Here is a 16049-nt window from a genome sequence, read left to right as displayed (position 1 = left end):
TGGGCACTCCAGTGATGTTGCAGCTCTGAAATATGGCCAAACTGGTGGCAAGTGGCATCTTGGCAGCTGCACGCTTGACTTTTCTCAGTTCACGGGCAGTTATTTTGCGCCTTGGTTTTTCCACACGCTTCTTGCGACCCTGTTGACTATTTTGAATGAAACGCTTGATTGTTCGATGATCACGCTCAGAAGCTTGGCTATTTTAAGACTGCTGCATCCTCTGCAATATATCTCACTATTTTTGACTTTTCTGAGCCTGTCAAGTCCTTCTTTTGACCCATTTTGCCAAAGGAAAGGAAGTTGCCTAATAATTATGCACACCTGATATAGGGTGTTGATGTCATTAGACCACACCCTTCTCATTACAGAGATGCACATCACCTAATATGCTTAATTGGTAGTAGGCTTTCCAGCCTATACAGCTTGGAGTAAGACAACATGCATAACGAGGATGATGTGGTCAAAATACTCATTTGCCTAATAATTCTGCACTCCTGTATATATATATATATATATATATATATATATATATATATATATAGATAGATAGATAGATAGATAGATAGATAGATAGATAGATAGATAGATAGATATAAATAAAAGATATGTACAGGCTACAGCATCACCCCCCTTACAGGCTGTGACAGAGTGATCAGTCTCCCATGTCTACAAGTATGCAAGTTATATTCTGTCAGGCATCTTAGCAACTTTTTCCTCACACCTTTTTTTTTTTTAACACATTAAACAGGATTATTCTAGTCAGCTGCAGCACACTCTCCCCTCCCCATTTCTCACTGTATGCGTGCAATAAGCTCCAACTGGGATTTAGTGTCACACACCTATGTATCCTCTCTTTGTCATTACGCAGACCTGCCAACATTAACATTCCAGCAGGCAGTGAGAAAAAACAGAGAGAATAAAAACAGAACAGCTTTGACACAAAAGCAGGTTGATTTCGAAAAGCACAAGCGATAAATGCTGTGAAATCTTTTAATTCTCTGTAGATTTTAGCAGCATGGCTCAAGTTTTGGCCTCAAAAATGGCTTTTAATAAACACTATTACTAACAAATGAAAGCAAGTTCAGGAACGTGTTTGCTCCAATAGAAATACAAAACAAAGTTATTTAACATAGAAATGCAAAAAATGATTATAACTGCCTGCTTTTTTACTTTCTACTGTCTCATAAGGCAGTGCCTCATAAATTGACCTCACCATTAAAATTGGAGTGCTTTAAAAGGTGAGTAACCAGTACCAGATAAGAAAGCATGAACATACAAAACGAATGAAAATATAGAAAATAAAAGTTTTCAGGTTGCTCCCTTATTGGTGTATCAAGTATTGAAAATGCTGCAGCTAGATGTTAGCAATTGTTTCTCTCTCAGACTTTTGCTACCCTTTTTGTTTTTGTTTTTTCCCCACTTTAAAAATCCACTCCCCCCACCCCTTTCTTACCTTGACTCCAGACGAGAGAAAGCTGCCTGAGTGAAGTTTGGGAGCAGGTGAGCGTGCACCATGTGCAGTGCCACTCTGTTTGGCCGATGGACTTCCTAAAGAAAACCAGAACAAAAAGCCCACAGTATATCACCTTATAATGTACACCAAAGAAACATTTTTAAAGAACTAAAGATTATGGCCATCCCAGAGCCATTCTTTTCTCTAGAGTACACACACTGGCTATTTGAGCATTCCCTTCAGTTGAACACAAGCATATTTCTGAACAAATGAACGGCTCACAGATGGACAGCTGATGCATAGATGAGTGGAATTATACTTGCATGTCACGGGAATGTGGCACAGTAAGCAGAAATGAAAAAATTTAAAAAGGCGTTACAAAATGAATGGTGGAAAAAAACAATGGACTAGGTTAATAACTAATTACTTCTGGAGAAACTTTCTTTTGAACACCAGTACGCCTAAAAATTCATCAGGTGGCATCAGTGCAATAAATAAACTATGTAAATATAGGTCAGCAGCTTGGTGTAATGTCCACATCAACTATCAGAAAAGTGTGATCTAGTGAGTGGACCATAGCACGGTTTTTGGTGCCACATGGGTTGGTTCAAGTGTATCTCCTGGAGCTTTTACACACCAATCTCAGAGTTTATTCCGAATGGTGCAATTTTAAAAAAATCCAGGGAGAGGCAGTTCTGCAGGCAAAACCTTGAGAAAGGCTTAACCGGTTTGACAGGAAGACTACAGTAACTCGGCTAAATCACTCTGTACAACCCTAGTGATCTCAAAAGCATCTCAACATGCATGTTAAACTTTGAGGCAGATGGACTATAATAGCTAAAGGTCATATCAGGTTTTACTTCTGTCAACCTAGGACATAAACCTGGTGCAGAGATCACAGGCTCACCAAAACTGGATATCACTGGAAAAATGCAGCTTGAGCTGATGAATTTAGATTTCTGAAAAGGCACACAGATGCTGGGCTCAATATTTGTCTTCAACAGCATGAATCCCTGGACCCAACCTGCCTTGTGTGAAGCTGTCTAGGCAAATGGAACTATGATGTTTTGGCAAACTATGAGCGTTTAAATTTCAATCACTGTTTGTATTTAAAGCCTTGTTGCTGACCAAACAAATCCCTTCACAGCCCTCCTCTAATGGCTACCGAATCCAGTGAATAACATTTTAAATGCGGTAGAACGGGAGATTCATAAGATGAAATTGCACTTCAAAAAGGTGCAGGGTACTCAAAAAAAAATTAATGTTTCAGACTTCTGAAATTAATGCCAAAAAAAAAAACCGAAACAGCTCTGAAAGCAAAAGGAGGCCCTACCCTGTATTCATGCAGTGTTTCTAATCAAATGAAAGCGTACAATTTGGTGCAATTTTAAATAAATAAAATACTTTTTCACACAGGGCCACATAGTTTTGGATTTTGTTTTCACTCATAATAAAAACCTTAATTTAAAAACTGCATGTTGTGTTCACTTGTTTTATCTTTTACTAATATTTAAATTAGTTTGTTCTGGTCATCTAAAAAGCACAGATCACCATGATCCAGGTCCACTTGTATACACTTTCTCTCTCTCTCTTTTATTTATTTTATGATTATGGCTCCTCTCTCTAGTCAGTTCTTACTTTTTATTCGTCTCCGATTTCTTTGCACTACACTGAATGCAGTCCATTATTATAGGGAAGATCCATTATTATACTCCCATAGAGTTTATCTGCATTTTTAAGACCTTAAATAAACATCATTCAAGTAAAAGATATGTAAAATTGTTATTAAAACCATCAGTAGAAATTATAGCACTGTAACCAAAGGACAAAGGGAATACCTGTAGTGGGCGTAGTCATGCTGATCACCTGGCCTGGCTTGTCAGCGATGAGGTAAGCGTTGTTAACAGATGAGCTGGCCTTTATGTGGACAGGCGTGGAGGTGGGTGTTCTAGACAAGGGTGAGTGACTAGGGGTTGAAATAGGCGAACCTGGAAAGTACAAATACATGCATATAAACACACAAACTGAACAGAGTCACAAACAGCACAACCTAACCATGTCGACTCAAGAGCTTTGTTTTATTTTTAAAAATATAGATTAAAAAAAAAAAAAAAAACTATGTAGATGTAACCTCTGAACTATAAAAAATTAAGAAGCAGCTACATGACTATTAACTGGAAATGTCCCTATGAATCATTATTCAAAAACACCTGACAAAAGTTGTGTTTTTTCATTTACATATGTGAATTTGGCACTATTCAACCTTCAACTATGAACTCTTGACCCATGAAGCCTCACCGGATACAATTTTGCAGCTCATGGTGATGGGCTGAAATGATTTTCCAGGTGACTCTGCAGGACTGGGTGCCTGTCCATGGGGCATGATCTTGCAGCTGGCTGTGATTGGCTGAAATGCTGAGCTACTATGAGATCCCTGGGTGATTTTTTCCACACTCTTGGATTGTGACCCAGTACGCAGCTCAGAACATGACAATCTCACTACTTCGCTCTTCACGCCTGGGATACAGAAAATAGAAATTAACTAATGCAGAAATGCAACATTAAAGTTTTCACTGGAAGCCTAGACATCTGACGGTCTCCCTACCTTTCTCTGAGCTAGAGTCAGGAGACAATCGAGAAGGTGACATAGCACGGCAAGAATTCTGGGAATTCTGATTTGCAGCTTTTCCAGCCAACAAACCAGAAGCAGCTGAACTTGCCAGATGAGAGGAGGAGGAGGAGGATGATAATGAGGAGAAGGAAGAAGGGAAAGGGATGAAGTCCTCACCCAGGGAGTTTCTGTGTAACTCAACATCCACCACCTACAGAAAAAAGCAGTAAAACAATCACCACAGCTTTGCAGCCAACACATTAGACAAATTACAACTGCAAGAGAGATTAACCCACATGCAATGTTTTATATACATATAAGAAACGGAGCAAAAAGTCTATTAAACCACACAAACAAGGAGAAAACCATATAAATCTGTAAACTCTTACCAAGTATGCAAAAAGTAGACAATAGAAAATTATACAAACAGTTAGGTTAGATCATAGCAAGTAGTTTGTAAAGTAAAAGTGTCACCAAAATTAGCTTTTTGTCTTCATTAATACAGTATATATGCCATGTGTTTGTGTTTCATTAAGATGGCAGGATGGCATCAACAGCATTAAGACTCCAATCTGCAGGTGTAAAAGCTGAAGATGGACTCATGATATTAGGAATTTAAATGAAGCCCCCTGTATTTAAAGTCTAGAAAAAGCATTTTCTTTTAGTGTTGTAAGAATCAATGCTACTTAGTTACTTGACAAAAAAATATGTATTAGAGTAGAGTAGAGGAGGTGCTAAATGTGCTTAACATAAGGTAGCAGATATCATTTCAAGTAGGACATGGTTCTGGATCAAAATCCGAACATCCACCACGAAAAAACTAATTATAATATTTTGAGAATAAAATCTATAATGATAATAATAATGATAATATAATATATAATAGTTGTTCAAGAATAAAGAAACCAAACTAACAACAGGGTACAAATCAGCATTTTTTTGTTAAAATGGTACTGATGTTTCCATCTGTTAACATTCAATGATTACTTTTTTCATTAGGTCATTTAAAACGATCAAAATGACTGATCCTGAAGCACAGCATCGATACGCCAATGTATTATGCCGTATAAACTCAAATAAATCTTAAGGCGAGTCCATATGCCATTAAACTTTGAAGCTTGATCGTTAAACTGAGCCTGATTGGAGTTACAGCTGTTATGCTGTAGATGTACCCATCAATATCCTTGAAGGCAACTACTACCTACAACATCTCCAGCAGTAGAAATAACAACACAAACAGAACATACACAATTTTTTAAATTCCTACTACTAATAAGAATATGATGATGCAGCAGGAGATTAAATCTTTCCTCAAAAATTCTGTATTCTCAAAAAATAAGTTTTCCCCAATATTAAATATTTATTTCTTTATTAAATTATTTATATATTTATTATATTTTGAAATAGTACTTCTTTCAGCTGCTCCTATTAGGGGTCACCACAGGGGATCATATTTTGAAATAGTACAACTTCCAGTAATGATAATAAAATAAAAATCCAGTATTTCTATTTAAACAGTGGCCCTAAAAACACCCTTGTACAGTCAGAACATTGCACATGCTGAGACATGTCAAAAATCTACTAATCATATCCCAGTGTGCATGCATGGTTGCCTGATGAGGCTGGAAAATGAAAATGAGGTCAGCATTCCACTGACCAGTTAAAACAGAAAAAATTATCCACAGAGACAAAACTGCAGGCAACACACAAAGCAAGGTTCAGAAAGTTCCAAAAACAAATTTTGACAAATGATCATTTTGAGCTCTCCAGGAGTCATCGTATGGCCTCATACCGTCTCTGCGCCAAGAGTCTGTAGTCCAGTGTATGTCCTGTCCAGCTGTGGTAACACAGAAAAACAAAAAGGTCAGCAACTGATGGGTAAAACTTACAAAAATAACTTATTTAAAACCAAAAGCCAAAGTCGAAATTGAGGACAAAACGTCTGTCTAAGAAGAAAAAGGAAAGAATTGCAGGGAAAAAGCCAAAAAACTTTTTTTTTAATCAGTTATCTGTTCCACCTTCTTAACTTCAAGTTATCATTTTTGCCAAAGAATGATTACATTTCTAAAACCTTTTCATCAGCAAATCTAGAGATCAGGAGATAAAGAGATCATGAGTCTCGATAATGCAAAGGCATCCTTTACTGGAGGAGATGGCATGCTTTTTCTCTCATTGTCAATGTAAGCTATATGCAAAACAGGGCAGATAACATTCCCCAAGTGTGTTGTGCTGCACTGTAACGATGCATGACCATCAGTTTAACTAGGCATAGCTGTCTGGTTTAAATGTTCTCGAACATGGCATGTGTGTGCAAGTCATGCGATTTAGCTATTTAGCTAGTGAGTGCAACAAATAGGAAGACAAAACTAAAAAGACAGTAGGACAGAGTCAGAGAGAAAGACAGTGTGATTCGTGTGAACATGATTCACAGCTTAGTGCGGCAATCAGGAAAAACTCTGACCTTCAGATTATGGATGATATCAATACGTTTATTCCTCTGGTCTTTAAAGTGGATCTGCACACGCACAGGAAATTCACCCCAGCCCCGCCGTGTCAGGTGAAATGGGGGTTCACTGCATGTTAACACACACACATACACATACACACATACACACACACACACACACACACTCATTCTCTCAGCCAATAGTCATATTTACACAGGTAATGTTTAATTATGTAACAATTATGTTTGGTGTAATTACATTTGTGCACATTAACATATAAATGTTCACCAACACAACCAGTTTGCAAGGGGGACGAGGCCAACAAATAACATGCAAAGAACGGAAGATAAATAATGATAAATATACAAGTAAATAGGTATTAATACGCAAGTGTTTTTGCTGAGAACCCAATTGTTAATAACTGGAGTTGAGACCCAATGTTCTAGCATGTTCAGAAGATCCAATTTGTATAAACATACCTGACTTCCACCAGGTCATTGGGTTTATAGCTGGGGTGCAGGAAAAACCAAACCTTCTTTACAAAGTGGTCAATGGTGGGCTCCTTCCGTGAACCTCGGACATACACCATCCACTTATGAGTGGACTGGTCATTCTCCTCTCTTTTATCAGGAGCTATGTACCTGAGAGAAACACAGAGAGAAACACAGAGAGAGAGAGAGAGAGAGAGAGACAGAGAGACAGAGACTCTAAAACTGATAATTTCACAAAGACATAATAGACATGATACCATCATTGGTATATGAAATGAGGTTTGTAACAATTCCTACTGATTATAAGTTCTCAAACACCACTATTTTTATTAATTTTTTTTTATTTTTATAAAATCATCTAAAATACTTTTGGGTACGATACTGATTTTTCAACTTTTTTAATTTTTTTTGTTTTATTAAGCTGCACAGCTCAGTCAAACAGAGTGTACCAACAACAAGATCACTACCCACAGCAAGATTATGAATCAGTAGATCAAACTTTTACACCATCAGGAACACCAAAGACAAGACAAAACATAAGGGTGCTGTACTTTGAAACGTTGCCCACAACAATGGTTTTCTTCACATAAAGTCGTGATGCCTCCTCTCCCGTAGTGTGGAATGTGATGTGCTGGTCTACAGATGATGGCACACCAAATGTGTCCTGTACAGACAAGATATTCAGAAAAAAAAATAAAAAAATTATTCATATCTGCATATATTGTATAATGTTATATATCTTTGTGTTTCAGGTAACATTATATCTTTTTAATTACTTGACAGAAAACTGATGGCATAATATGCAGCGGTGCAGTACGCTGTTCAACATACTGCCCACGGCTTTGTTAACCAGCTCACATTAAGGAAACAAGTGTAGCCAGAAACTCAAATGTGGCAACTGTAACAGACATACGAATGAGACTAGGAAACACAGATCCTATAACAACAATAATAATAACTCATTATCAACATCATCATGTCGTGTATTTTTTTTGTTTCATCACAAAACAAATAAGGTCACAGAAACCTGTAACAATAATACTGATCAGTTATTGGTACACACAGGACTTTAGTCGCCTCACCTTGCCCGTATTGCGTCCCGGTCTGCGCTCCAGTTGCTGGAGATCTTCGTCTTTCCAGGCCTGCGTCTCTCTCTCTCCTGGTTCTGTTGGCTGGCTCAGCGACTCTGTCTCCGAGTGGCCTAAAGATTGTGCCTCAGAACCCTGGTTTAAAGGGGATGATGAGCGAGAGGGGGACTCCAGGTAGCGCTTGATAGCGGGATGATTTAAATCACTCAATGAAGACTTTAGGAGAAAAACAATAAACAAACAGGATTTATATAATGTTTTGCAAATGTTTTAAATAATCCATAATGGAACTAATTCACAAAGACTTACTGTAAATTCATACATTCATATAGTAAATCATTTTCTTTTCCAAAGTGATATCATGCAAAATGAGCTCAGTTTTACCTCAGAAGCTTTGGTCAGCCCAGCACTGGTGTAGTAACTGGCTACTATGCAGGCTCTCAGCTTGTCCATCATTCTCCTCGCTTCATTCAGACGCTACAGAGAAGATAACAGTTGATAATATTTTATACTTGGCACATGGCATTTGTTTGAGATTCAGTTTAAAAGGAGAATGTGGTTAAAGGAGACTGTGGTTGTTGCATTAAATATCAACTCCTCAACCATAGTACAGTCTTTATTTCATGCGTGAACAAATGCTCATACACAGATATGCCATCTGACTAGGTCTTAGAATTAAGTAAATACAACCTCAGAACAAATACAAATGGCATGTTACAGTGTTATTACATTGTGTTTCAAAATTATTATATAACTAAAATTTTTGTAGACATTGATGCACCAGGTTTTCAAAGAAAGCATTTGTTTGTTTGTTTTTTCGCCTCATATATTGTGGTATCAATCTTCGTTAATTAGTTTGCACGTGATCTTAGTTAATGAAGGAAACCTGTTCAAAGAGGCTCTTCCACATTATTACGCAAGTCACAGTTCTCAAAATATCGGGAGAAAGAAAGATCTTTCTGAAGATGAAAAAGCATGAAATGTCTTACAAAAGGCATAAAAACAACCGATTCATCACAGAAACTGAACAGAGATCATTCAACTATTAAAATATTTGTGACTGATTCACAACAACTCAATCGGATGAAGGCTTATTAAGCAAGATTCCTGTAAGACAAATTAAGAGTCTTAAAATTGCCGCTGTAAAAAATAAATAAAAATAAAAATAAATCAATGTTGAGCAGCAAACAGATATTTGGAGCTGCTGGTGTCTCTGGAGTTGCAAGAACCTCTTGATGCAGGATCCTTTAGAGGCTGTCAGTTCTGCTTAAAGCTGTATTTTGTTCAACCCTAACCAAGGCTCACAAAGAGAAATGTTTGCAACAAGACTGTGACATCAGCAAGGAGGTGGAAGAGTAAAGATTTGGGCTGGAATATTGGGAACTTCGATGGTAGGTCCCTTTAGGACCCCTGAGGTGTAAAAATGACCTCGGAGAGATATGTGGAGTTCCTAACAGGTCATTTTGTCCTATAAAAGAAGAATTGCACCTTCCAAAATAAAAATGATTTTCATGCAGAAGAAGCATCACATTCTGCACAAAAAAACCAAAACACCATTAACGTTTTGGTGTGGCCATCATTCCCTGAACTCAATCCTACTGAGAACCTGTAAAGTATCCTTACAAGGAAAATCTATGAGGTTGGGTGGCAGCATAGTTCCAGCTCTGGGAGACAAAACTGGCATCCAAGTTTTACAAAAGGCATGGCAAAGCATTTCACTTGAATCTTTGGAGAAACTAAATGTCTGAATATGAAGTGTGTGTTAAGCTGTTTTTTGTTCTTTTAAGTTAAGAAGTTCTGTTCATGTACATCTGTACAGTAATATAACTGTTTGCTCAATGTTCATCTTTATACTGTTAAATTATTTAGTTTGTTGCATATAAACAAATGGAGCATGCGAGTGTGTTACCGAACTGTACAGCCTGAACTTAACACACACTCATTACTCATCTCAATCAATTCCACCATTATTTATTTATTATTATTTATACTCGACCGTATTACACTGATAACATGCTGTTTTTTGCACCTTTCAGCTGCTGCTACTGCTGTTTTTTTGCACTGCATTGTGTTTGTTTATATATACTGTGTTATAGTTTTTCATAGTTCACTTTGCACACTACAGTATATTCAGAGTATACAGTAGGTTTACTGGTCAGCGCTATCTTGGGTTATGTGTATTGCCTTGTGTTGTCTGTCTGTCTGCACTGTTAGTCTGCACTGTTTGCACTCGGTTGCACTCGATGCACTTTATGTAGCTCTATGTTGTTTAGTGTAGCACCAGGGTTCTGAAGGAACGTTGTCTCGTTTTTACTGTGTACTGTGTACCACTGTGTATAGTAGAAATGACAATAAAAGCCTCTTGACTTGTGTGTCTGAAAACCGATAAAAGACTACTGGAATTTCCGGACTATAAAGCGCACCCTTGTATAAGCCGCAGGCTACACTGAAACTAATGAACTTTACACAGACTTCACCGAAAGACAGTGTCTGTTACACGGTGTAACGGGTGAAATATGTTGTGGCTCCTTTAAGAGCAGAGCGGCATTTTGGGAACAGCACGTCACTGCATTCTTCCGGTATTACTGCGTGTGTGTGCGTGTGAGACTGAGGATTATGTGCTCATTATTTTCTGATGCTCATTTCTAAGTTTCTTTGACTAACCCATAACGCTGTTGCCAAGAAAAATTAAAAAGCACGAGTTTTGGAAACCTGTCTGTGCTTATATGATTTCTGTTGCAACTGGAGTTAGCGAGCTCTCCCTTCACCCAGACTCAACGTGCTACAACGGCTTGTATCTAAACAGTAGCCGACCAAGAGAGTCATTGTTCACTGTCTTCCTCCTTCCTTTCACAACTATTTCTCTCGAGAGTTTATCTTTTGGCATCGTCGTGAGTTTAAAAATCAACACCGGTGGAAGTTTTTCTCCCGATGCCGTGCAGCTCAGAACCTAGGTGAGGTGCGTTTTTTCGTTTCCGTTCGGAAATTTCATTGGTCTAATGTTATGGGGTTCAGTTTTTTGGCTTGAAGTTTGGGAAACCGGGAAAAACCCGGGAAAAATCCATAAATTAGCCGCTTCGTTGTTTAAGCCGCGGGGTTCAAAACGTGGGAAAAAAGAAGCGGCTTATAGTCCGAAAAATACGGTACGTGCTTCAAAACATTTTAAATGATACTCTACTATTATGTAAATATTGTGAATGTTGAGAAAAACAATATAGTACAATCCGAATCTAGTACCAAGGAGACTAGAACAGATATATGGAACAGCAACATAAATTAAAATAAATAAAAACCAAACTAAAAATTAAGTACCTGCAGATGCAGCACATGACAGCAATAATCGAATGCAAATATTTAGTTTTCCACAATGACAAATTTTTTTATTTTTTTTTGAAAAAGACGATAAATAAACAAACAAATACCACTCAAGAGTCACACTGACATTACACCACAATGGCTGGTCTTACCTGGCTGATGACCTCAATCTCATGTTCTTTGTTCTTCATCTCCAGAGTAAACTGGTCTTTGATGATCGCTTCGATCTTCTGTATTGTGGCGTCCCGTGCTTTTCAAAATAAATAAAAAAGTGAGAGAGAGAGAGAGAGAAGGAGCTTAAAACTTCATCACAGTACACATGGGTTCAGAGTGCACATCATGTAAGGAATAACAGAGAACATGGTAGGTTGTTAAGTAAATAAATAATCCACTACGGCCTTTTAGAGTTCTGTGTAGTTCTGTGGTCCTTTTGTTCATGCATGTTGTTTGCTGTAGAACGTTGGTCCTGAGGAACCGTTGTTTTATTTCACTGTGTACTGCACTGTAGATTGTTAAAAAGACAATAAAGCCTACTTGACTTGACTAATGCAGTCCAATAAGAAGCAGCATTAGTGCTACCACCCAAAAATAAACCTTTCTTCAATAACAGCACATCGCAAAGTGTTTCATTTCTCTGATACCAGACTTTACCAAGAAACGGCAACTTCTGATTTAAACGGCAAATGAAAACTCTTTTGAACCATTTATAGTTATGTTTAATGCTGTAAAACATCCACTAGACATTCCTGTTTTCCCTTATTTCCTCACCTCAACTTCTCTTTCTCGCTCTAGAAAAGTACAAGAAAATATATAATGCAGCGTTTCATCTCGCTGCCCAAACAGCACAGCGATTTTCACACTGTTCTAAAGACAGTAGTGACATTGTGCTATTTTAAATCTAAGAAGAGTTTTGCACTGGGACTGAAGTCCTGTGGGAACAAAGTTGTGGACTCAGGCTTTAAACTTTCTCGCAGACAATCAGATTATTCAGGACAAGCATAAGCCATGTTCATTCACTGCTTTCACTACTACTACTTTCATTCATTCATTCATTCATTCATCAGTAACTGCTGCAGGTCAGATAGAGTCACAGTGGTTTAAAGGACCAATTTCTCAAACAGAACTTAGTTGAGCAGAGTATTTCACATGCACAAGTATAAACAAAGATCATTGAGGGAAATGGGACTGATCAGGCGGGACTGATCAGAATTCCTTCAAGAGCAGGAATGGGATGAATAACCCGATTACACCTCTGTATCTCAGCCCTACTGCATCTGCTCCACTCGTACCCCTGAAACACACACTGCCATGTTACCTTTCACAAAACCCCATCAATCCCACACAGTATAGTATATGAAATGACATTTCTTTACCATTCCGTTCAAGGGCTTTGCTCCTCTTGCTCTCCTGCACCTGGGTGATGTCCTCATAGTCTGGATCTTTATCCTCCAGTTTCCTTTTAACTCCTGACATATTTGCTCAATCTGAAAGCACTTAAAACCACCAGAGGTCAATCAGCAGCTTCGCATTTAAATTGTCGGAAATATAAAACATATGGTTTCCTTTAGGTTTTAAATAAAATAGCAGATTTTCAGAAATAAACACTGAAAGCTGCTCGGGTTGTTGTTCCTACTTGACAGCTATATCAGTCTCCCCCACACTGCTCCAATTAGCTAGCATGCTAAGCTATTAGCTGTTAGCATGCACCCTCTGCTTTCTATACAAACATTAAAGCAAAACAAAGCACTAAAATAAATATCAAATTAACCACACCACAATAAAATGCCTTTTCCTCGTGCACGACAATGGAACGAAATAACGTTAGCGCCCTAATTGTTGTATGTGTTTAGCGCCGCTTAAACACTGCACTCAAACCGGTATAACGTTCCCAAAGCCCGGACACATGTCTCAGGAAATGCCGGTAAAAGCCTGAGGCCTTAGCCGAGCCGCTTGCTAGCGTGTAGCTAACATACTTCGCTGGTTTAGTAAAGATAATAACACATTCAAAACCATTTTAGCTACTGCATGAGATGATTTTACATTCTACACTTGTGTGAATTGCAGTCTAAATGCAGAGTAAGAGCTAGAGTTAATAAGTAAAATAAGTGCAGCTAATGATACAACAGTGAATGTACCGTTACCTGTCAGTACAAAACCCCACAGCAGCGGCTCTAAACGCGGGCAAAAGTTACAGCGCTCGCCGCTTCACTGAACAAACGGCGAGCTCATTCTGTCTGTAAATCTCCACAATTCTGCAGCTTCTTTAACTTCTGGCTTCTCAGACAGCATGCGGGATAAATATGCACTGTTAGGGATTTGTTTTGGATTGACGCTAGCTAAAGCCCAGGCTAACAGCAGGCATTATTCCATGTGTGTTAGCAGCATGGAGAATTAGGCCTCGCCATTTCAGGAAAAGTCCACAAGAGGGCGCTACACTCCAAACCATTTTAGCTGTTACAGAGGATTCAGCGGCCTGGGGAGTTTTAGGTGGGAGTCGGGGGTCCGTCATTGCGCAATAACGAGCAAATTGAATGAATATGCATATTATATGATTTAATTATTAATGTAATAATTTGTGATAGAAAAGTATCTGCAAGAGTGAAAGGGAAAGTTTATAAGACTGTGCTGGGACCTGGTATGTTGTATGGTTTAGAGACAGAGGTATTGAGTAAAAGACAGGAGGCGGATTTACAGATGTTGTGATTTTCATTGGGGGTGACGAGGAAGGACAGGGATAGATGTTTGTTTGAGGGACAACTTGTATTTAGACACATTAGTGAGGTCAGGCACTGGTTTTATATGAGGAGGTCTGAGGTGCTTAATCTGTGTTCCATTTCATTCCAAAAGTTCATTTGAGGTCAAGGATCTGTGTAGGACACACTACTTCCACTTGGGTTTTGGCTGTGGACAGGAGCATTGTCATGCGGGAGAAGGTTTGGGCTGGTAGTTACACTGAAGGGAAACTGTAAGGATACAAAATACAAGAAATTAAAACAGATCTTTTGTTTGCAGCCATGTAACACCCAACCCCCCCCCTCCTTTATCTGCTGTTATATCCTCGCTTTGAAAATACCATGGACGTTTTGTCTGCAGTAATCCGCCCCAGAATATTTCTACACCTGTGCAATTACACCACAGCCACCTGCTCACACATTACAGCTGTCGAAGAACAAATCACAAAAGCATCGCTTACAGGAACAGGTTGTCCAAAATACAATCCCTTCAGTCATTACATTCTGCATTCTTAATACAATCATGATTTATCTTTTCGTGATCTCTTTCTATGCAATCTCATATAAAACCTCTTTACAAATTGCAGGCTCCTTGATAATTCCTTCAAGACACACAAAATTACACTAATTGTATAGTTTCAGATAAGGAGGAACGCAAGAATGTAAATAATTTCCTGTCCTCGAGGATGGATTTCGTGAAGAAATTATATTATTGTATCTCCATCAGAGTTACATCTAGTTAATACTGTCAGTATGGCAACTATACAGTTTAATGGTAGAAAGTAAAGAAGGAAACGCTTATCATTGCAGTATAAAACCAGGATAGTTGCTTTCATGAACCTTAAAACAAATATATAAACTTTACGATGCTAGGGTTAGGCTAGTTTATGCTAGGTTGGGTTTATCTTCATTGTCACTATTAAAGTACAGAGGCAATGAAATGCAGTTACCATCCAAACAATATAAATAATAAGCTTATGTTGCAGTAGTAAATATGACAATGAATATGACAGCATATCAGTAGTGCAATAAAGGTCAAATCAAATAAATAAGAATTAAAGCACATTGGTTGACGATGAGGCAGGAAACAAGGGATATTTTCAGATTATACATATCATTTTTATGCATTTATAATGACATTTTATTACAAGCTTCAAACAATTAGCATTTTTCTACCATACACAGGAAATGCCTGCTTCACATCCCTCACCCACAGGAACCTTGGACTACTACAAGCTTGCTTTTGTGCAATGTTTACAATCCAGTTGTTCTTTTATTTAAACTTCTTGACCAAAGGTGTATGGACACCTGGTTACTGAACATAACTTTCCCAGTCCATGGGCATTAGTAAAACATGGTCCAACTCTTGCTGTTATAATAACATTCACTCTTTTGAGAAGGCAGTGGGGATTTGAGGTTAAGCAACAAGGGAAGTTCTTTTTTTAGTCTCGCTCATAATCTTTTTCACTGTCTGGCTTGGGGGAAAGGGTGGAAAGGTATGTTTATCAGTCAATTTCCTGCCAATCTTTTGATTTTCTGGACATTTTGTTTGTGTCTCACATAGCACTGAATGGTACATGTAACTGCTTAAGCACTTCTTCGTATAGCTTTTATCTGACTTTGTGTTAGAGCTCCATGGTTTTTATCAGGGTGATGGTTGACAAAAGGATTATGCATGCAGGAGTATACTCTATTTGTGGAAGACTATTTGTGATTATACAATGTCATATTATACTGTGTAAAGGATTTTGCAAGTAAAATGCACTATGCTGATTAGAACAGGAAATTATTATCAGTGTGTACATAAACACATTTGAAATACCTGTGTATGAGGTTAGTAAGAGGTGGCTTAAAAATGAGGTTATATATTGGCAAACCTTTTGTTTTTATTTCTTCAAGAAGGACCGCTTTA

General features: G+C 38.1%; 1 protein-coding gene across 1 annotated transcript in view; it reads right to left on the bottom strand.

Moving 5' to 3' along the window:
* Positions 1–13799, bottom strand: part of yeats2 (YEATS domain containing 2) — a 45420-nt gene extending 31621 nt beyond the window's left edge. Inside the window, exons 1-13 of the mRNA XM_046876620.1 lie at positions 13547–13799; positions 12779–12898; positions 11558–11655; positions 8475–8567; positions 8085–8306; positions 7554–7666; positions 6991–7152; positions 6526–6637; positions 5857–5901; positions 4059–4275; positions 3752–3970; positions 3292–3441; positions 1454–1548 (exon numbers count right to left, since the gene is read on the bottom strand). Coding sequence (XP_046732576.1) covers positions 1454–1548; positions 3292–3441; positions 3752–3970; positions 4059–4275; positions 5857–5901; positions 6526–6637; positions 6991–7152; positions 7554–7666; positions 8085–8306; positions 8475–8567; positions 11558–11655; positions 12779–12878 — 1626 coding nt within the window. The 5' untranslated portion in view covers positions 12879–12898; positions 13547–13799. The remainder of the gene's footprint in view (positions 1–1453; positions 1549–3291; positions 3442–3751; positions 3971–4058; positions 4276–5856; positions 5902–6525; positions 6638–6990; positions 7153–7553; positions 7667–8084; positions 8307–8474; positions 8568–11557; positions 11656–12778; positions 12899–13546) is intronic.
* Between the last annotated feature and the right edge of the window lie 2250 nt (positions 13800–16049).

This window comes from Silurus meridionalis, chromosome 20 (genome assembly GCF_014805685.1).
Source record: "Silurus meridionalis isolate SWU-2019-XX chromosome 20, ASM1480568v1, whole genome shotgun sequence".
NCBI lineage: Eukaryota > Metazoa > Chordata > Actinopteri > Siluriformes > Siluridae > Silurus > Silurus meridionalis.
Note: the sequence above shows the minus strand (reverse complement) of the source record. Positions and strands in the feature narration are given on the sequence as shown.